The following is a 21,753-nucleotide window of genomic DNA, read 5'->3' on the forward strand; positions in this document are numbered from 1 at the left end:
TTCATTAGCACCTGTACCAGAAGGTGGGCAAGGGAAAGAAAATGAGGTGAGATAAAATCTATAGTTTTAGCTACTGAATAGCCTTGTTTGCAGTTTTCTAAAATTGGGTTGGAGATGAAAATAAAATTGAGATTGCTTTATATCTTACCCATGACTTCTTTTTGTTCTTTATGGGTGGTAGAGAATTGAGTGCACCTTCGTAATGGGCAGTAAACTGGTTGATGACTTTGACTATCCATGTAAAAAATTTAATGTAATAATTAAGCTGAGTGAGTTATGAGGACTTCCTATTCTTGAGTATTAGTGATTGAAGGTATCAGAGAGAAGTCTCTTTGTACTTTTATTTCTCTAAAAACAATTGATTTTAGTGCCATACTATTTTTAAAGTATTTGGCCTCATGATCCACAGAGACAGCCATTCTGCTTATGAAAAAAAAATAATGTATTTTTTAAAAAGCTGCAAATAAACTCTCATGTCTGTGTGCCAGCTATATAGAGGTCAGACAGGCAGGTTGGCCACCCTCAGGGAGATAGGTCCCAGGAGCACTATAAGACATTTTTATTTCTGGGCCAATTTTGCTTTTTTGAGAAGTAGTTGTCTTCTCTCACTTTATTATTTCACATATATCTGCTTTAAAAAATAGCTTTTTGCAGTTATGTGTTTCAGAATTGCTTTTAGCTATTATTTAATTTTCAGCTAAGGCCTAGTATGTCTTTGCCTTTTTTGTTGGTCTTTTGATTTATGGAGGTGTGTCCATCTCATTTTCTAATCACCTTTTGGTATTTAGGGGCTTAAAAATGACAGTTTCTGAAATGTGAGAGTGATGAAGTGCTGTGTATTTAGTAACAAAAATCTCTTATCCTTGCAGCTGTGACCCACACTCTTCCGTGAAATGATTTTGTGAATACAAATGAATTGGAGGTTCACAGTGATGTGAAAAGAAAGAGCACTGGGTTGGGAGTGGGTGATAGTCCCGTTCTGCCATGAGCTGGCTCAGTGACCTTGGCCTGTTGCTTTATCTCTGGGCCTCATCTGTAAAATGAATGTGTCAGACTAAATTGTCCCTGAGGCTTGTCCAGCTCTACCAGCCTTCTTCCCTTATATTTGAAATTACTTTTAGCATGGATTGGGATGTGTTTAATTAGCACAAGTAGTCAGAGGGGGGAAAAATGAATATTAGTTTGTAAGCCTGAAGATACCTTACCTGGATGCCATGCCCTTTGTATAGTCTTGTTTTGGTATCTCTAACACAATTTATTTTAATATTGTGGCCTCCTAGTTAAGAAAACCAGCCTTCTAAACTTGACAGATTGAAATGACACAATGATCTGCCCATCAGCTTTTTAACACCATTTCCTTCCACTTTAATTGGGTCGTTACACTAATGAGTTAGGAAATTTGAGAGCAGTAGCTTGTAAGAAGCTTTAGTGGACAGTGTCTGAGGATTAAAGTTACTTTTCTGCTATGTTTCAGGTGGTAATGGAATGAAGGGTTGCCTGTCCTGTAGGTAATTGTTGCAGGCCTTTATATTTTTAACTGAAAATATATTATAAATCTGTATAGTTCTGTACTGAAAGAATTTTGGATTGAATTTAAGTTCTCTTCTAAAGAGGTGGTGGGGTTTCTTATCGTCACCTTTTGTCTTGTCTCATTTAGCTACATTGAGAAGTTTACTGACTTTCTGCGGCTCTTTGTGAGTGTTCACCTAAGAAGAATCGAGTCCTACTCCCAGTTCCCTGTGGTGGAATTTTTGACGCTTTTGTTCAAGTACACATTTCATCAGGTAAAGCACCAAAAGCATCCTTTCCTTCCAAAGAAAAGGTCTACCTTGATTTGCAAGAGAAAGACCTTCTTTATTTTAATTTTATTTCCCAAACATTTATATAGTGCTTACTATCTGAAGAGTAACAACCCTATAAGGTAGGTACGATTATTATTATCATCACCATTTTACAGATAAAAAAACACTGAGGCACAAAGAGTGGCTTGCTCAGTGTCACACAACTAGTAAGTAGTTGAGCCAGGATTTGAACCCACAGTCTCTGCTCTTAACTGGTAGAGAGGCAAAATACAAAGTCTGAAATTGGGGCTATTAGTTTTATTCTGTATTTCACTAAAACTTCCCACAAGAAGATTACATATAGTGAAGCTCTCAAGAGTTAAGTTTTGGTGGTGTCCAATTTTTTCCCCCATTCAACAAATATTTTTTGAGTTCCTATTGTATTTCAGGAGCTAGGCATATAACCTTTACAAGCAAAGTCCTTGCCTGTATTGAGCTTACATTCTAGTGACCCAGTATTTTTATATTTATATATTTATATATATATATATGCACACATATTTACACACATATTTTTTTAACAGCTTTATTGAGGTATAATTTTACATACCATGAAATTTACTCATTGTAATTGTAGAGTTCAGTGATGTTCAGTGAATTGGTAGAGCTGTGCAGCTTTCACCACAGTCCAGTCGTAGACATTTCTATCATACCCTATCCCTTTTGCCTGTTTGTGTGTGTTTTTAAAATAAGCTTTTTTTTTTGAAGTATGACACTCCTACAGAAAAGTACGTAAATCATATGTGTACAGCTCGGTGATTTTTCCCCAAACTGAACACACCCGTGTAGCTACCACCTAAACTGGAAAATAGAACATTGTTAACACCCCATAAATTCTGTCCTGTTCCTTCCCAATCAGTTTTCTTCCCTTCTCCGCAGAAGAAACCCCAGTCCTGATCTTAATACCACAGATTAGTTTTGCCTGTTGTAGAACTTCTCTGAATGAAAGCAAGTAATGTGTATTTGTCTTATCTGGCTTTTTTTGTCTGACATTATGTTTATGAGATTCATTCGTGTTGTATATAGCAATAGTTCGTTCATTTTTATTGTGTTAGAAGTATAATGTAAGTATAATTAAGTATAATGTAAGTCATTGTCTGAAAATCCATTCTACTACTAATTTGGCTGCTTCCAGTTCTTAGTGATCATGAATCATGTTGCAGCGAACATTCTTTTACATGCTTTTGGATGTACACAGGTCACTTTTTCTGTTGGTACATACCAGGGATGAAAATGTCGGATCGGTGAGGGCATCTGATTTTAAAAGCAGACTTCTTTCCTTTTAAAACCACTAATGTTGTAGCTTAATGATGCTAGAGGAGAGGCAAGGCTCTAGGCTGGGGTGGTGGTGGTTGTATTATAGGGGATTTGGAGCAAGGGTTTGGTGTGAAAACTAGCCTTTCTCAAAGAGGGACTTTGCAGGTGAAAATAAAACCCAGGGGTAAGGGTGAACTGTTCCTGCGGGCTGGGACACAGGCAGAGGAGGAGGACCAAACTGTGAAAAAGTGTCATTGTGTCAGAGAGGGGCCAGTGTGTGCAGAGCAAGAAGGAAAATAGACTGAGCTCAGCAGGCCTAGGGAGGAATAGAAGAGACTGTGCGAGAGCGAGGGTATAGGAGAGAAGCATCAGAGGTGGGAACCTTTTGAGACAGATTCAGAGAAATCTTAAAGACCACCAGGAAAAAGTAGGATTTGAGAGGACGTTGAGTGTGTATTAAATAGATATCTCAGGATAAGTGTAGCAGAGATGAAAGTGATAAGGAGCCAGTGCTGAGGTGAGAAAGAAGGGGCTTATTTGGGAAGATGGAATGAAAATGTCTTGAAATGTTACTCCCTATGTAAAGTGGGATCTTTTAGTATATGTGGTGTGAAAGAAAGCTTAAAAAAAAAAAAAAAGTGTTTTGAAGTATTCCTGTCCTATGCGTGTTTCTTTGGACTTGTACCCAAAAGTTCTGTGTTTGAGCTCTGATTATTTCTGTTAGTCTGTGTCCATGGACAGGTCTTTTTAATTTCCTTGGATTTCAGTTTCCTTGCCTAAGTAGATAGACGGCAATGGCCATCTTCAACATCTTTCCCAGTGTTTATCTTTTATGATCCTTTAACCAAACTCATGTGTGTTAGTTTCCCATTGAGCTGAAAGTGGTGGTTTTATATATATATATATATATATATATAATATTTTTATACTGGGAAAAGAAATAGACATGTTGTCCTGAAGCAAATAACAAGCTTCTTTGTTCTCCCCCTATACCTGGAGGTCATTGTCAGCCTAGTTCTTCTTTGCTCTCCTGGCTGCCTATGTGAAGACCTTCCTTTCTGGACCCAGGCTTGCCAGTTTGGGGAACAGGAGTTCTTGAGGTCCAGACAGAATCAGATTCTGAGTGTCAGGCAAGAGGGACAGGAACCTGGAAGGTGCTCTGTCCCAGTTTACTGTGGGGTAGGCAGCCCTTTGCTGGAGAGGCAGAGCAGAGTAAAGATGGCAGGGTGCACTCCAGAATCAGAGCCTGGTGCAAGAAATTAAAGAGCTCTGCAGACCTTTAAGTTCTCAACTATTTATTAACAGTGTGATCTTACTTTATCATAGCTTAATTTTTTTAGCCTTATTTTAAACTTTACATCTGTATTTTATACAGATGTAAAGGGGAAAATATCTCTTTTCTCTTTCTTGCCTAGGTGTTTTTATGAGTGTACTCAATGTTTTTGCCTTTTCTTTCTAAAATTCATAGAAATTTTAATACCGATAAATGTATTTTGAAAGAATAGTAATAAGACAAAGGAAGATGCTAGTATCTTTATCCATTTCTCCTTTTTCTTTAACCTGTGTCCTGCCCCCAGTCCTTCTATCTGCTAGTGCTCACCAGGTGTTTTCCTCTGCAGTGACCTTGCTTGCTGAGTCTCTTCAAGTATTTTAACAAGCCTGTGATTTCTGTCTTTATGCCCCTAGTCTTACTGTATCCTTGCTAATTCGTTCTTCATCTTGTGTTTTTCATGTCACCCCTTCTTACTGAAACAGTGCCTGAGATAGTATGGACTGAGGGAAAGTGCTCTTGACTGGGAGACTTAAGATCCACATTCTAGTTCTGATTCTGTTCCTTAATTGTCTTGTCTTGGGCAGGGGACTTTACTTCTGAGTCTTGGTTTCTATATCTGTAAAATGGGAAGAAGGAAAATATCTGTCCATTTTCCAAGACTATTGTAAAGATCAAATAGACCAATGCGAATGAAAACTAAATACTCCAAACAGGAGGCAAGAGTGTGGTATCATTATTTCTTAAAGAAACCTGTCAAAATTTTCAGTGATCAGTTAGCCCTGGAATCTGAAAAATAAATCTGAGTACAGGTACATTTTTAAAATGGGTCTGCGAGGGTTCTGAAAAGTTAGATGACTTCAAAAATGGAGTCAGTCTATCATTTTTATGATGTTAACCACCTGTGTTCACAGTGATTGTGAAAGGCCAGATCACAGGCAGACTGTGGGCAGTGCTCAAGGCCTCGTAGTGGGGCTGCAGGCATGGATGGTGGGTGGTTGGGTTTCAGTCACGCAGAGGGTATGTCTGCTCACCATTTTTTCCCCCAGTCTTGAGCCATATGGTAAATCCTCAACTCAAAGGCATGAGGATGACATGTATGATTGTAAAGTACTTTGATGTAGCCAGAAAACTTGGATTTATTATGTGGTGGTTTTTCTCAAAAGCACTTGCACATGCATCTGATCAGTTATGTTCTTTTGAGGGGGCTGCTGTGTATTTTCAAACCAGGAAGAATGATGGGATGACTTACTTAAAGGGAAACTCAGCAAGGCAAAGCCAGGACTAGACTACATCTAGATGTGCAAATCTAGTGGCTTATCCACTGACTACCCATATTTTCACATGGCTTATTAATTGCTTTTCCTGGTTATTCTCCTGGTTCATTACATATCATGGATATCCTGGATTTTGCTAAGTATGAAGTGGAGACAGGATATGGTCCTTCTGTTTTCTGTAGTTGGTCTTGTCAGTGGTCCTGTCAGTGGTCCTGACTGAGCTGTAGAAATCTAGTTCCTGGGATACCCTTTGGGTTGTGAGATTGGGGCCTACCTGCTTTTTTAAGTTAGTTTTTCTGTCTCAGACTTCAGCTTGAGTACAGAACTCCCACTGCCTGTTACCACCCAATGTTAGTTGTTCCTTGAGCAAATTCCTTAAATACCCTTGTAAACTTCTGGGTTTCCTTGTGGATCAGAAATGGAAGGAAATTGATCCATGAAGGTGATGGTGTTATTTTTTTCTAGATCTGATCTTGCCACCAAATAGACAAGTTCAATGAGGCAGTCACTAGCAAAACCAAAGTGTTCTTGTAGGTAATGAGAATTTGAGGGGATATCTCAGGGATTGGGGGCCACAAGTTAAACCTGAATGTGTAGGTGAAGGCCTAGATGTTGGAGAGTACAGTGCCTGGATTTTGCATGAAATAAAATCTCAAGGCTCTTGAGAAAGTTAACCAGTGCAATGGTCCAGGAACTAGGACCCTGCAAAGCTTTACTATTTTCTTCCCTCATTGTGCTTATCACACCTGGTTAGAGGTTGCTGTTAACCAGTTTGACACTCCTACTTTTGCAAATGGAGTAATGCCCTGAGCGTCAGGCTCTAAATGAGCTCATTTTCAATCTGTATATATAGGAAGACTGCAAATGTTACTTTCCTTACATTCAGTGCGTAAACGTGTCACCTTTGGAGCCACTGTAACTTATTTTTGGTTTTGTAATAGTTTGTAGTGGAAAGAGCATTGGCTGGAGGTAAAGGGACCTGCTCCTACCCCTGACCTTGAACACCTCATATCTCTGGATCTCAATTTCTTTCTCTCTCAAACAGATTTGAATTGGTTGATCCGAAAAGCTTTCTCCACCACAGTCTCAGATTTTAAGATAGGTTTTTACTTGGCTTGTTTTGTAACTCAAGTCTGTGTTGCACAGTATCTCCCTAATGATGCATCCCATGGTACCCTTGTCTTGTTAGGTTCAATAGGGCCCAATGGTGAAGATGAACTAAAAGCCACCAGTTGTAGTTAAATGGCTTTACATTCTGATGGAAGTAAGCACTGGTGTGTGTGTTGCTAAGGAATTAGTTGCATTAAATAATTTCATTGTCTGAATTTCTTTTGTATCATAGCCTACTCATGAAGGTTACTTCTCTTGTTTGGATATCTGGACGCTCTTTTTGGACTATCTGACAAGTAAAATTAAAAGTCGTCTGGGAGACAAGGAAGCAGTGCTCAACAGGTAAACCCCCAAAACATTGAAGTAGTCATTTTTGTCAGTTATTCTTGTGGCCAAAAGGGACAACCATGCAGCTGACCACATCAGTGAGATTGAGTCATGTAAGCTGTTTAGACAGAAATGCCATTGAGCATTTTCTTCTTTTTTCCTTTTAAGTACTTTATTTTCTTAAAACATTTTTTTCTGATTAAAAATTATGTATTGTTAATTTTTTAGATGTGATAATGCTTTTGTGGTGTTTTTTAATTTTTTTAAAGGTCCTTATTTTAGAGATACAAACTAAAGCATTTATTGGATGAAATGATATGACATCTGGGATTTGCTTTAAAATAACCCACTGTGGGTGGAACGGAGTGGGTTGGTATATAGAAGACAAAGGGCTGGCCCTGTGTTGATAATTGGTGTTGAAGTTATTTGAGAGTAACTTGAGGTTTGTTATGTTCTTACTTGTTTTGTAGGTGACTGAAAATTTCCTAAATAAATTAGTAAATACCTGTCATGAAAAAATAATAATTTGTTTTTACAACTAGGAAAAGATAGAGAAAAATATAAAGAAGATAAGTTGTCTGTAATCTCACATCCAGAGATAATAGCTTTTTTGCTTTTTATTTTATTTTTAAAAACAGAAGATGGGGAAAGGTTTGTGTTTCCCCTATATGTTTCTCAAGCTCATTTTTGGTTGCTTACAGGCAGAAAGTATGTGTCCTGTTCAATATGATCTTAATGCCACTGGGTGGGGAGAAAAGGAGGGGAAGCTGGAAATTCAGCATGCTAGGAAAATAGTAGCAGGATCCATATATGGGGAAAGTGAAATATTTTCTTAGCAGAAATACTCGTGTCCATCATATTTTCAGTATGTGGCTGTATTTGTCACATAATGAACAGGCAGTTATGAAGAAGGCAAAAATCTGTATTTTACATTGCAGGATTAGTTTCCAATTAAACTAAACCTGATTCTTGCATTTCCTAGTACACATGTACAATTATGATATGAGATTACAAACTACGTGATCTAGCCCTAGGTACTTTCATCACACTACTTAAGAGAGTATGCAGATTTTAGTCAGTTTGGTTATGGATGAAGGAAATTCTCTAGTGTGGAAGCCATGGCTGGGAGTCAGGCAGACCTATGTTTGGATCCTGGTTTTGTAGTTCCCACTGGGGTGTTCTTGGGAAGTTACTTAGCATCTGGAAACTTGTGTTTACTCATTTGTAAAATGGGGATGATGATAATAGTTGTTGAGATCTTAGATGAAATAATAAACTAACGTATTTAGAACAGTTGGCACGTTGTAAGTGCTCAGTAAATGGTACCAGTGATTGGTGGTGGTGTTAGTGAACACCTTTTCTCCACAAATGTGCAAATGGAGGAGTTGGAGAGGAGAAACTGCCTAGGAAGAGAGGTTGGACTGGACCTATAAAATCCTTTTCATTGTTGAGGTTTTATGAGTTTTTACAATTCTAAACAAAATATTTGCATTTCAAGTTTAAACATTTGTTCTTTTGTTTTGAAACATTATCTTTATGATTGCAGAATAGCTTCCAGGTTGCTACTGTGTCAGGTCCATTGTGGATATCAGTAGTACATTCATGTGTCAGAAACCTTATTACTCAAGAGTAGATCCTTTTTTTGGTGAAGTTGCCAACTTTAACTAATTGTGTTTTTGAATGAGATTCTTCAAAGAGAAGGTACTTCTGCCAAAATAGCTTTCTCGTATGCTGAACAGGCATGTCCTTTGCTTCTAGGACTGTGCCTGATTTTTCTGTATTAGTGGTAGATACTTCTTCATTTCTCAGGCTGTTGAGAGAATAAACTAAGGAGAGCACAGTACAAGTGGGAGGTGAGAAGAATATGGTTCCGTTGAGAAAATATACACTAGCAGATTGTTACTATTAAAGACGTGGAGATTATTTTACCAGTAGAAGGAGTAGTGGTGTGCAGAGTTGAAATTCCTTTTCTGCTTCATGGTAGCAGTGTTACTTTTGGTCAAGTTATATGCTGATCATATTTCCTCTTGCAAGATGGACATACTAATTTTTCTTGTAGGATGGTTAGGATTCAAGGAAATTATGTATATGAAAACCTGGTACAGTTTCTAGATAATTAGTCACTCAATAAATGGTCACAATGATAACAACAATAAGGAATGGAAGCTGTTACTGCCATTTTCCTGTGACGATGACCATGGAGTTAAGTGACAGGGCTCTTGGACAGTCTAAAGGCCTTTAGCACACTTGCAGATGTTGGCCTGCCTGCCCAGGCATCTGTCATCTGATATCAGTTGTCAGTGGTTCTGGCTAACCACTTAGGAATTTTTCTCATTGATCATTTGGTAGTCATCCTTTCTAAGTAAATGAGGCTTTCTAATTTTTCATGACTTTTTTTTTTAAACATACACACAGTATCACTTTCATGCTTTTAAAAAATGAAAAAAACAAAACCCTCAAAGCAGGTCTGTGGTTTATGCAGTTAAATAGTAACCACCATCTGGGGTACTGCTTGTACTGTCAGACACCCCCTAGTGGCCTAGGGCAGTAGACTACAAAGAAGGGTGTACCAGGAACGAAAACATTTGAACTTCAGTTTATAGTATATTTTTTCCTGCCACCACTTGCATTGTGCTTTTTTACAAGTATGTGCTCAAAATCTTTTAAATGAAAATTTTGAAAGTTTGGCAATCACTGCTCTAGGTTATGAGAGAACCTAGTATATCAGAGATGTGCTATTTTGCAGGAGCAGCTGATAAAGAGCACTGGCTACTGGTGATTACCACATTTATTTTAACTAAGAGCATGTAAATGTGTCAAATGTTTTTCAGTTGAAAAAATACATCTGAGAGAAGATGGGGTGCTTTTGGAATCACATTTGTGGCTTAAGCCAGAATTTCAGAAGCAACTTGATCTTGCAGGAAGTAGTCAAAAATGTTTTCTTGGTGTCTTAAATGGGAAATGTAGGTGTGGTTAAGTCACAGAAGCAGCATGCAGTTCCTGTCCCTTGTGGTTTAAAGGTTTTGCATCATTCATCACAACAAAGTGGTAGGCATGTAGGCTACAAATTTAGAAGCACAAATGTACATGGATTTATTTTTGGTCTTAGGAGCTTGGAAATTGGAGCTCTTGCATGTTCCTTACTCAATGAGAATGTTCAAGAGTTTCTTGATCAGAGCTGATGGGAACTTTGGAGAACTTGAGTCCCAATGTTAATGGGATAAATGTTCTGTAATATACCCTGCTGAGCAAAATTGCTGATGGGGTAGATTGTCCTGATTGCCACTTTCAGGTGGCAGTTGGGAAGGGCCTGATTTTCACTCTCCTTTTCCTCATTTGCACTTAAAATGCAGTGAGTCATTGTGTGTAAAGCAGCTCGGCTGACAGTAGGAGCTGAGTAAATGAGTACTGTTTCTCTTCCCCTTCCTCATTCTCTTCTCTTTGTGCTTGTCAGTGTGAAGGCAGGCACCTGTATACAAACTTATTTTTACAGGAAGATGAGGAAACCTGATTGTGTAAGGCAACCTAAAGTTATTGAGTCATGTCCTGTGAACCCCTATGCCACAAAAGTACTGACACATGCTGGCCACAGACTAGCACAGGGATTCTGGGTGACATTAGATAGGACTGTAAACAGGATGAGCGTGAGAAAAATTGCTGCTCTCTTTTTGGAGTGGATTATTCTTCCTAATAAAGAGGAAGTGTCGTTGTTACACATGATATTTTGGTGCAGTTAATAAAAGGTGTTAACTAGGTTTAGATGACAGCACCAGTAGCTTTCTAGCTCCTGCCAAAGGAAATTCATGCTGTTGACTGCCCCAGAGAGCAAATGAATGGGGGCTTAGTTATTTCATTGAGTTGAAAAAGCTATCCAGGATTATGCTTCAGCCTTTTCCAACTTGGAATATCGTCTATTTAATGCCTGCATGTTTATTCATTTCTTGGTTAATTTGTTCTTTTATTTATCTTATATTTATTGAACACCTACTATGTAGTTGCCTTTAACATGTGTAATTTTATTTAACTCTCAGACCTTGTGAGGTCTGTAGGTTTATCTCCATTGTGTATAAAAGCATTTAATGCTATAAATTTCCCTCAAAGCACCACTTTAACTTTACCTATCAAATTTTAATATTTTGCATTTTCATTTGATTGAAAATATTTTCTAATTTCTCTTGAGATTCCCTCTTTGTTGTTTAATTTTTAAATATTTGGTTATTCTCCACATATCTGTTTGTTATTGTTTTATTATGAACTGTGAACATAGTTTGTGTGATTTCAATACTTTTAAATTTATTAGGGTTTGTCTTGTGACCCAGTCTTTTTGGAGATTGTTTGTTGTGCACTTGAAGAAAATGTGTATTCTGCTGTTGTTGGGTGGCATGTTCTCTAAATGTCAGTTAGGTCCATTGATTGTTAGTCTTGTACCTGTCTTCTTTATCCTACTTGTTCTATCAGTTACTCAGAGAGAGGTGAATTCTCCAAGGTAATTGTGGATTTGTCTGCGTCTCCTTTCAGTTCTGTCAGGTTTTGCTTCATTTATTTTGAGACTGATGTTAGTGGCATATACATTTAGCTTTCCTTTTTAATATATCTATTTAACAAGTTATTCTATTTAATATATAATTATATATAATATATAATATGTAATATATATAATATAATTAATATTTAATATGTATGCTTTAATATATATTTAACAAATTAAACACTCAAGTTTAAATTTGTTTTTTTTTTTAAAGATGACCTTTTTAAAAGGGGATCTTAACCCTTGACTTGTTGTCAGCACCATGCTCACTTGCTCTCCCAAGTGAGCCACTGGCTGGCCCTTCACGTTTAAATTTTAACTGAGTTTATTTGAGCAAAGAAAAACAAAACAAAACCAACTTGTGAATCAGTCATCCCTCTGAACCAGAGCAGGTTCAGAGAACTACAACCAATAATGTAAACTGACAGAATTTATAGGAAACAGAAGTGCAGTGCAGGTCACTGGCTAATTGGTTATTGAGCCTCCTACAATTAACTAAAGCTCGACTACTGTAGTTGTAATCTCCATATTAGTTTGGTCTGTTAACGCTTAGTGCAGGAGCGCAATCCAAATCAGTGGCCTCCCACAAATTTTATTTAACAGACTATATCTCTTTATATGGTTATTTTTAGTGGTTGCTCTGGGGTATTACATAATTTTACCACAAGTGCAGTATAGAACTCTTACCACCATATAGATTCCTTTACTCTCCCTCTTTTATATTAAGGTTGCTGTAGGTTTTACATCTGCATACTTAGAAAACTCCCTCAGACAGTGTTCTAATTTTTTCTTTTATCCGTCACCCATATTTTAGAGATTTTAAGAGGAAATAGTCTGTTGTATTTACCCAGGTATTTGCCACTTCTCTTGTTTTTCTTTCATTATTGAAGTTCCAGGTGTGTTTCTCATATCATTTACCTTCTACAAGGGGTCTTAAAAAAGTTCATGGAAAGGTTTGTATTATCTTTTAATTCAATTTTTTCTACAAACTTTTTGAAGTACCCTCATATATTAGTCAGCTTGCACTGCCATAACACAATACCACAGTCTGGGTGGCTTAAACAAAAGAAATTTATTTTCTCAGTTGTGAAAGCTTAAAGCCCCAGATCAGAGTGCTGGCAGATTCAGTCTCTGGTGAGAGTTTTCTTGGTGGCTTGCAGACAACCTTCTTGCCATGTGCTCATGTGGCCAGTCTACTTTGCATGCATGGAGAGAGAGCTCTTGTGTCTCTTCCTCTTCTTAGGACGACACCGGTCCTGTTGGATTAAGGTCCTACCCTTATTACCTTGCTTAACCCTCTTTATGGGCCCAGTCTCCACATACATTGAGTCACATTGAGGGTCAGGGCTTCAACATATAAATTTGGACAGGGTGGGATGGGAAAGGGTCACAGTTCAGTCTATAACATCTTCCATCTGAAGACCCTCATGGAGGATTGTTACAATAGCTGCTTTAAAGTCACTGATGATTCCAACCTCTGTGTTGTCTTGAGGTTAACATCTGTTGATTGTCTTTCCCTTGAGAAATGGTCAGTCTCTCTTTGATCTTTGTATATCAAGTGATTTTTTGGATCCTGTACCTGTTTTTCTACCAGCCACATGCATGGCTTCCATCTCCACAGTCACCTTATGGTTAAAGGTGGGGGCTGGATGGATGCTACAGACCTCACGCCCACAATTAGGCAGCAGGAATGAGAAGCGGGAGAGATTTCCCGAAAGCCCCACCCAATGACTTCTTTTAATATCTCACTGACCACCCCTATCTACAAAGGAGGCTGGGAAATGTAGTCTTTCATTTGGCCTCCATGCCCGTTGTTCTCTTACTAGGGAAGAAGGGGAGGATAGGTATTGGGTAGGCAACCAGAATCTCTGCCATAACCATAGATGAGTACTTCTCTCACCCCACACCAAACACAATGGAAGATCAATTATCTGTATGTGCTTTAGCCTGGTGACTGGTTGTGTTTAATTTTCTAAGTGATAATGGGTTTTTTTGCATCTAGAATTGCTAACTGCCAGTAAGGATTTTAAGTCTGATTTAGGGTTATCCTTTGTATACAAAGTTTCTAAATTCCCTTTTAGTTCAGCAAGATAATTTATAGAAGACAGAATTCATTTGTCCTCTGTTCTGCCTTCTGGTCTGATGTAGTTTTTTTTTTTTTTTTTTTTTAAGCAAAATTGTGAAAATGTTTTATTCAGTCATAATTTATAGCATGAAACTTCTGTAAATTTAGGAATTTATGTCCTGAGCAAATGGCAAATATAAGCTCCAGGCCTAATGATCTTACCTTTCTGTGGAGTCTACTGAAGTGGGATTTTGACTCTATTGGGTGACTTTCCCCACAGATGTTGCCAATTTTATTAGTAATTTTCGCTGCTAGGATTCTTACCTGGACCATGCTCCGTTGCCAGTCTAGTCTGGGACTTGTGTTTGTTAGGTTGCTATGTCATTTACAGTGGGAGACTGATTATTGGGGATGGGGATGGGTGGGGTGCAGTGTCTCTGTCTCTAATTAGGAAATGAGCTGTTGTGCCCACCAGCCTCTGAAATGGGTTGGTTCAAGAGGAGTTGTAAGTGATCTATAGATTGTCTCTACACAGTCTTATATCACATGGGTTGTAACTCTTAGACTAAATAGACTATATTTGATGTTGGCATTGTAAACCTTTTAGCTTTGGTTATCTTGTTGCTCTAGTACTCACCTGAATTAGATTGGGTGGTGTATAAGTTAGGGTCCCATCAGGAAAACAGAAACCATACTTAATTAACAGAGAATTCAGTGTAGGAAATTGATTTAATTTTAGAGAACTGGAAAAGCAAAAAAGGAACACTGGATAACACAGATAGTAAATGCAGGAAGCAGCTCCGCCCCTAAGGCTAGGGGTACAAAGGAAAGAGGGTGGGGTTACCAAAATCTAGAAGGCTGAAGGGACAGGCTCTATGCAGCTCCCTCTCAGATCTCCGAAGAGAGGTCCCCACGCAGCTGCCACATGAGCTCAGAGGAGGGACCCTAAGGAGCTGGGACTCATTCCTTTGAGGAGATGGTGTACCCTGGCTGCGTTGGTACCTCTGAGGGTGCATGATAAGGCTGGTTCTGGGAACGTGGAATGAAGCTAGAAACTGAAATCAGTCGCTGCTGCCTGTTGACCACTGCTGGGGCAACACTGCTGGGATAGCAAGTCCACAGGAAGAATGAACTCCCTTCGTCCCTCCTTCTGCCTTCCAGTCTTCCTCCAGTGTCCCTGTTGGCAGAGCCTAACAGGGCAGGGAGAAATATGCTTTGCATAGCTTTAGCCCCAGCGTTACAAAGTATGGCAAGTAGATTGGCACTGGGAAATTACTAACTAATATAGTGGTTTGCTTTATGACTGGAAATAGTCCCTTAACTTGTCTTAAAAGTTTTTCAGGACAACCTAATTTATTCTTGAAAACAAGTGATCTGTTGGCCCTTGTAACAACTATTGCACATACCTTGGTATCTTCTGAGTTAGGTTTATATCACATGTGGGAAATATTCAAACCTAGGGCTCCAAGCATTTCTTTGAGAGATATTATTAGACACAGACCAAAAGGATCAGAGTTTCCTCAGGCTTTTTCTATTTCTTCTTTTAGTTTCTAAGTCTTCTTAAAAGTGATTAATGATTAGGTTTTAGGGTTGGGTGGAGCAGGCTCGAAGCCCATTGATGGTTTATGTACCGAGAGAACATGGGATTTTGAATGAGGGAGCCCTGTGTTCAAAATAGCTAGCTTTGTGACCTTGGGCAATTGATTTAATTTCTGTTAACTGTTTTTCATCATCAGAAAACTATTGATGATACCACCTACTTCTCACAGCTGTTAAAAACATTAAGTCATTGAATTAGCTGGTATTTATTCAAGGGTACTTCTAAAAGTTTATGAAAATATAGAATTGAAAAACAAAACAGATCTTTCCATGAACTTTTTTTTTTTTTTAATTCTATTTATTTATTTTATTTATTTATTATTATTATTATTTTGTCTTTTTTGTGACCGGCCGCACCACTCAGCGCACCGGCCATCCCTATACAGGATCCGAACCCGCGGCGGGAGCACTGCTGCGTTCCCAGTGCCGCTCTCTCCCGACTGCGCCACGGGGCTGGCCCTTTCCATGAACTTTTGAAGTACTCTTATATATACTATCCATAATCTTCAGGACAGCCACTAAGAAAATAACTCAAAAATTTATAGTGAAAGAAATGACAAGGAATTTAAAATACTACACTAGAAAATAACTAACGCAAAAGAAGGCAATAATAGAGGAATTGAGGAATGTAAGATAAGACATAAAAAAATAGCAAAATGGCAGTATAGCCTTCCTTATCAGTAATTACATTAAATGTAATGGATTAAATTCTCCAATTAAAAGGCAGAGATGGGCAGAATGGATTTCAGAAAACATCACTCAACTACATATTGTCTATAAGAGACTCACTTTAGATTCAGACATAAATAGGTTGAAAATAAAAGGATGAAAAAGATATTTCATACAATAACCAAAAGAGAGCTGGGGTAGCTATACTAATATCAGACAAAACAGACTTGAAGACAAAAATTGTTACCAGAGACAAAGAAGGATATCATATAATGATAAAAGGGCCAATTCATCAAGAAGATCTATGGTGCCAGCTACATAGTTAAGTAAATAAATATCCCTGCTGTTGTTCCACTCACACTTGCCGACCCATAGACTAAGCATCAGGAATTTATTTATTTTTTTAATTATTTTTTTTGGTTAGGTTTTTTTAAGTAGGCTTTTTTAGAACAGTTTTAGATTTACAGAAATAATGAGAAGACAGTAGAGAGAGTTCCGACATATTCCACCTATGGCTTTCCCCATTATCAACATCTTAAATTTCCATGGTCCTGTGGGCCAAACTCAAGGCTGTCAAAACAGAAATAATTTTATACAGGGTTACTGAAAGCCCAACTTGAGGATTGACCTGGGAAACACAACCCAACAGAGTCGGAAAGTGAGTGTGCCAAAGTCTACTACAAGCAAAAGCATTTTATAAGGGAGTTTCAAAAAATGGGGAGAGGGAGAGTTCCAGTCACAGGCATTGGTATTGATTCAACATGGGAACCAAAAGTGTGTACATGCAACCTGAAGTAGAAGCTTTGTGCTTCAGCTATTCTTAACAACATCTAAGTGGCTTATTCAGAACTGGCAGGTTATATACATTGATCAGTAAATCAGCAGTTACAACCCATACATTGTTTATCTTAAGAACAAGGTGTTGACATGGACTTCATGAAACTTATGCCAAGGCAGTGGATTTTGGAAAACTTGCTTCATTTTGTTTACTTATTTATTTAATTTGTGTGTGTGTGTCTACATTTTTTTTAAATTTTAATTTTTATTGAATCAAAATTGATTATACATATTTTGGAGTTTCAACATTGAGATATGTTGATCAAATCAATATTACTAGCAGATATATTGTTATGAATTATAATTATTCTTTATGCCCCTTGTCCAATCCCTCCTCATTCCTCTTTCTCTCCCCCTTACCCCTTCTAATTACCCTAGATTTCTTCTCTCCCTCTGAAAGAATAATGGTTATTCTGTTGATTTGCTGCCCAAATGATCTGTCCAGTGTTGAGAGGCATGATCAGGTCCCCCAATACTATCATAGAGCAGATGTCTCTTCCGTCACTATGAAATGGGCTCTGTGGAGACAGACATCCTTCTTTCTTTATCTCTGCTGGTGACTCTCCTTGTGTCAGCTCACTCCAGTGGCTGGCGGACCATCTATGTGGTGGTTGTGGCATCTGACTGCCTTCGCGGCAGCCATGGTTATCGTGGTAGCTGTGGTGGGCCACCCACATGGAGGAGATGTTTTTGGTCTGCTCTGTGGTGCTGGCAGTGTGCCTGGTTGTGGAGAGTGTCTGATTCTCAGTTCCATGCCCTGGGTCGCCGAGTGGGTCCCAAGGCACTGGCATGGTGGGCCTGGTTGTGGGAGGGGGGGTCCAGTCCCCTTCTCCATGCCCCGGATCCCTGAGGGGGTCCCGAGGTGCTGGCACAGGGTGCCTGGTTGTAGGAGGGGAGTTCCGGTCCCCTTCTCCATGCTTTGGGCCCCTGGGCAGGGCCCTGATGCACTGTCCCAGAGTGCCTGGTTGGGGGGGGGGTTCTGGTCCCCAGCTTCTTGCCCTGGGTCCCTAGGCAGGCCCTGAGACACTGGCATGGGGTGCCTGGTTGTGGGAGGAGGGTCCAGTCCCCTTCTCCATACCTCAAGTCCCTGGGCAGGCCCTGAGGTGCTGGTATGGTGTGCCTGGTTGTGGGCAGGGGGTCTGGTCCCCCTCTTCAGGCCCCAGGTCCCAGGGCAGGCCCTGAGGAGCTGGCACAGGGTGCCTGGTTGTGGGAGCGGGGCCTGGGTCCCCTTGTGGGCCCTAGGGCACTGGCACAGGGTGCCTGGTTGTGGGAGGGGGTTCCGGTCCCCGGCTCCATATCCCGGGTCCCTGTGCTGGCCCCAAGGCACTGGCATGGGGTGCCTCTTTGTGGGAGGCAGGTCCAGTCCCCTTCTCCATGCCCTGGGTCCTAGTGCAGGCCCCAAGGCACTGGCGTGGTGTGCCTTGTTGTAGGAGGGTAGTCCGGTCCCCTCTCCTTCCCCCAGGTCCCTAAGTGGGCCCTGAAGCGCTGGCGCAGTGTGCCTGGTTGTGGGAGGGGGGGTCCAGTCCCCTTCTCCATATCCTGGATCCCCGGGCAGGCCCCAAGGCACTGGCACAGTGTGCCTGGTTGTGGGAGGGAGGTTCGGTCCCCTTCTCCATGCCTCAGGCCCCTGGGTGGGCCCTGATACACTGACCTGGCATGCCTGGTTGTAGGAGGGTCGGTCCAGTCCCAGCTCCTTACGCCGTGTCCTTGGCAGGCCCTGAGGTGCTGGTGTGGTGAGCCTGGTTGTGGGAGGGGGGTCCAGTCCCCTTCTCCATGCCCCAGGTCCCCTGACCGTCCCTGAAGTGTTGGTGTGGTGAGCCTGGTTGTAGGAGGGGGGTCCGGTCTCCTCCATGCCTTCGGCCCCCAGGTGGGGCCCTGAGGCACTGTCACAGCATGCTTGGTTTTGGGAAGGAGGTCTGGTCCCTGGCTGCCAGCCCTGGGTCTCTGGGCCAGCCCCTAGGCATCAGTGATGTGCCTGTATGTGGGAGTGGGGTCTGGTCCTTGGCTCCAATTCTCGGGTTCCCAGGTGGGGGCCTGAGGTGCTGGTGGTATGGGTGGTTGTGGGCAAAGGTCCTGCCCCTGACTCCATGCCTCATGTACCCCAGTGGGCCCCAAGACATTCATGGTGTGCCTGGGCTGGAACTAAGTTTTTGTCCTTTGCTTGCTTCTGAAACAGGGGAGCTTCCTGTGGGAACTAGTACTTGAGCTGTGTGGTTGAGGTAAATTGCCGCTTTGCTGCTGTTCCCTAGGGAAGACTTTTTGTGCAGCTCAGGGTTTAATGGTTGACCTTATAGGTACTTCTGGCTCTCCAGATACTTGGTGCACCTGGGTTGTGTAGAAACTCTGATCTGGGCCTGAATCTTATCATTAAACTGCACCCCATGCAATTCTGCATTCCCGACCAGTCTCCTCTGAGTACTCCTGTGCTAATTGGGGGGCTCTCCTTTCTGTGTCCCAGTGTTCTCCCAGTGGGCCCATCTCTCCGGCCGCCCGTACTCCAAATACTTCCCATGGGATGGTCCCTGCGCTGGTCCCTTCTGATGACTCACTTGCCTCTGAGTGGCTCCCCTTTTTCAGCTGTTCTGGCTCCTCAGTCCTGTGTGGGTCCACGGAAACCCTGTTAGTGGTCTTGCTGTCCTGGGGGCCACCAAAGTCCTCTTCTCCCCTGCTACCTCCAAGTAATTCCAGCTAAAGGGCACAGCTGTGGCTTCTGCCAGCTCCTGCTCTATGTGCTCCAGCATTAAAGCAGCCACGGCCTGAAACGCTGAGTGCAGTTTTTTCTTTCTGTCTTCATGGTTTCTCCCGCCTTCATGAGTTCCATAGGTCTCTCCTCCTCCTCACCTGAGCTCCAGCAGCCCCAGCTTAGCTGATGTTACATTTTTATAGTTGTAAATTCATAGATTTGTGGGAGAGAGTGACGCTGGGGACCATCTGTTCTGCCATCTTGACTGGAAGTCCAGCATCAGGAATTTGTGGTAATCCAGCAGAGACACCATTTCCTTTATAGTGCTGGAGCCTTTTCTGAAATCGTTGGCTAAAAGCTTCCTTTCACCTGATGTTGAATTTCTCCCTACCACACAGGTACGAAGACGCCCTGGTGCTCTTGCTTACAGAGGTGTTGAATCGAATCCAGTTCAGATACAACCAGGCCCAGTTGGAGGAGTTGGACGATGAAACTCTGGATGATGATGTAAGTGGCATACCCGGAGTTGACTTTTAATCTTTGTCATATTGTAATGTGAGTGAGAATGGAGACTTGAAACTGGTTGGCCCTTTGCTCCGGAGACTGTTTTTAAGCCAGAGTAGTCTTACAATTTAAGTTGTACATTTGAAATTTTTTCTCTCCTGCTGGTCTCTTTGGGCTCATTAACTGTAAAAAATGTTTTACAGGCATTTTTACCTAGATGGACTAGAGATGTAAGTAGAGAAACCATATGTAAGGTGAAAAGTGGTTTAGTGAGAGCTCTGTATCCTTCTTCTTTCCCCTGCCTTGCACCCCTACCTACTCTGGGAAACAACAGCTAGCTTGATACTGGTGGAAATAGTTAAAGAGATATATAAAAGACAAGGCTAGCATGAAAGGAAGTCTGTTTTGTTTATATTATGTAAACTGATATTTCTTAAAAATCTATCCTGAATTTATTGATGCTGGTGTGCCCAACATCGATAAGGAAAGTGTCTTTAAGAACACAACACTACTATTCCTTTTTCTTAACCACCAGGCACTTTAAAATTTTCACGTAATTGCGGTCATTCTCAAAATAAGAGTGACTGTGGCATGGTCAAGACCTTGAGGGTAGCCATGTTTGGGTTAGGAAGAGCCCTATGCTTGGAACCAGTTGGCCCTGGATTTGAATTTCTGCATCCTTGGGCGTGGAGGAGATGGAGGTCTGGGTATTCAATCTCTCTGAGCCTTAATTTCCTCATCTCCCAAAAGGGGAATGATGTGTCTTACTGACTTGTGTTGACAGTTACATGAGGCAGCACATGTGGAAGGACTGGTTGCATGCCTGGTACGTGGTAGGTGCTTGGTCAACTTTAGTTTCACTTCTTATTAGCTGTATCATTGAGGCCAGTACTTCTTAAACTTTAGCATGGATAAGGATCACTAGAGTAGCTTGTTAAAACAGATTCTGGTTCTGAAGGGCTGGGATGGAGCCACAGAATTTGCATTTCTGACAGGCCCCCATGGGATGCTGGTGCTGCCTGTCTGTGGGCCATACTTTGAGTGGCATTGATTGAGCACTTATATGTGTAGAAACATAGTAATCAGAAGGTGATAAGTGACCAGTTCCTATAGGTGGGGTGATGTAACGGGGACTCAAGCATTTCACAACTGGCTCTTTTATCTCTATTCCTATGACCCCAGTGGGGAGAGGTAGGTTGTTCTACGTGGATCATTTGCTTTCTGAGGAGACAGCTTTTTATGAAATTTATTCATTGGATTAAAAATAAATTCTAGCTTGGCCTTTTTAAAGTATCAGATAACCTGGTTTCATCATTTTCCATTTCTTCAAAATTTTATGTCTAAGAGTGGACTTGAGGCAAAGGAGAGATCAACAATGAAAATGACAGGATTCTGCCTTTCTGGGAGAGCTGATTCTTTTGTGTTCCCCTCACAGCAGCAGACAGAGTGGCAGCGGTACTTACGCCAGAGCTTGGAGGTAGTGGCCAAAGTGATGGAGCTCCTTCCCACACACGCCTTCTCAACACTGGTAACTCACCATTTGAAGGGCAATGAAGAGTCTCATTATTTCCCTGGACATAGAGCATGGCTTTTTTCTCACATGTATCTCCTTCCATTTCTCTCTCTCTAAATTTGTGTGTGTGTGTGTGTGCACGTGTGTGTGTATATTTTTAACAGAGTACTTATTACCATAACCCACTCTTAAATTTAACAAATGTTAACATTTACACAAAATATTTTAATTTTTGGAAGCCCTGTTTATTCTTGGATATAATATGAATTTTAC

The 21,753-nt window shown here is 40.8% G+C and overlaps 1 protein-coding gene across 7 annotated transcripts in view; it reads left to right on the plus strand.

The window, feature by feature from the left end:
• Positions 1-21,753, plus strand: part of XPO6 (exportin 6) — a 109,096-nt gene that overhangs the window by 54,816 nt on the left and 32,527 nt on the right. For 5 of the 7 annotated variants that reach the window (XR_010023874.1, XR_010023873.1, XM_063100332.1 and 2 more), the window contains 4 exons: positions 1,658-1,784; positions 6,988-7,097; positions 19,862-19,970; positions 21,403-21,495. Coding sequence is in view for 5 of the 7 variants with exons in the window: in XM_063100332.1 (XP_062956402.1) it covers positions 1,658-1,784; positions 6,988-7,097; positions 19,862-19,970; positions 21,403-21,495 (439 nt within the window). In the remaining 2 variants the exon portion in view is untranslated. The remainder of the gene's footprint in view (positions 1-1,657; positions 1,785-6,987; positions 7,098-19,861; positions 19,971-21,402; positions 21,496-21,753) is intronic. The other 2 variants (XM_063100334.1, XM_063100336.1) reach the window with 1 other exon arrangement.

The sequence above is a fragment of the Cynocephalus volans genome, chromosome 6 (genome assembly GCF_027409185.1).
Source record: "Cynocephalus volans isolate mCynVol1 chromosome 6, mCynVol1.pri, whole genome shotgun sequence".
NCBI classification, from domain to species: domain Eukaryota; kingdom Metazoa; phylum Chordata; class Mammalia; order Dermoptera; family Cynocephalidae; genus Cynocephalus; species Cynocephalus volans.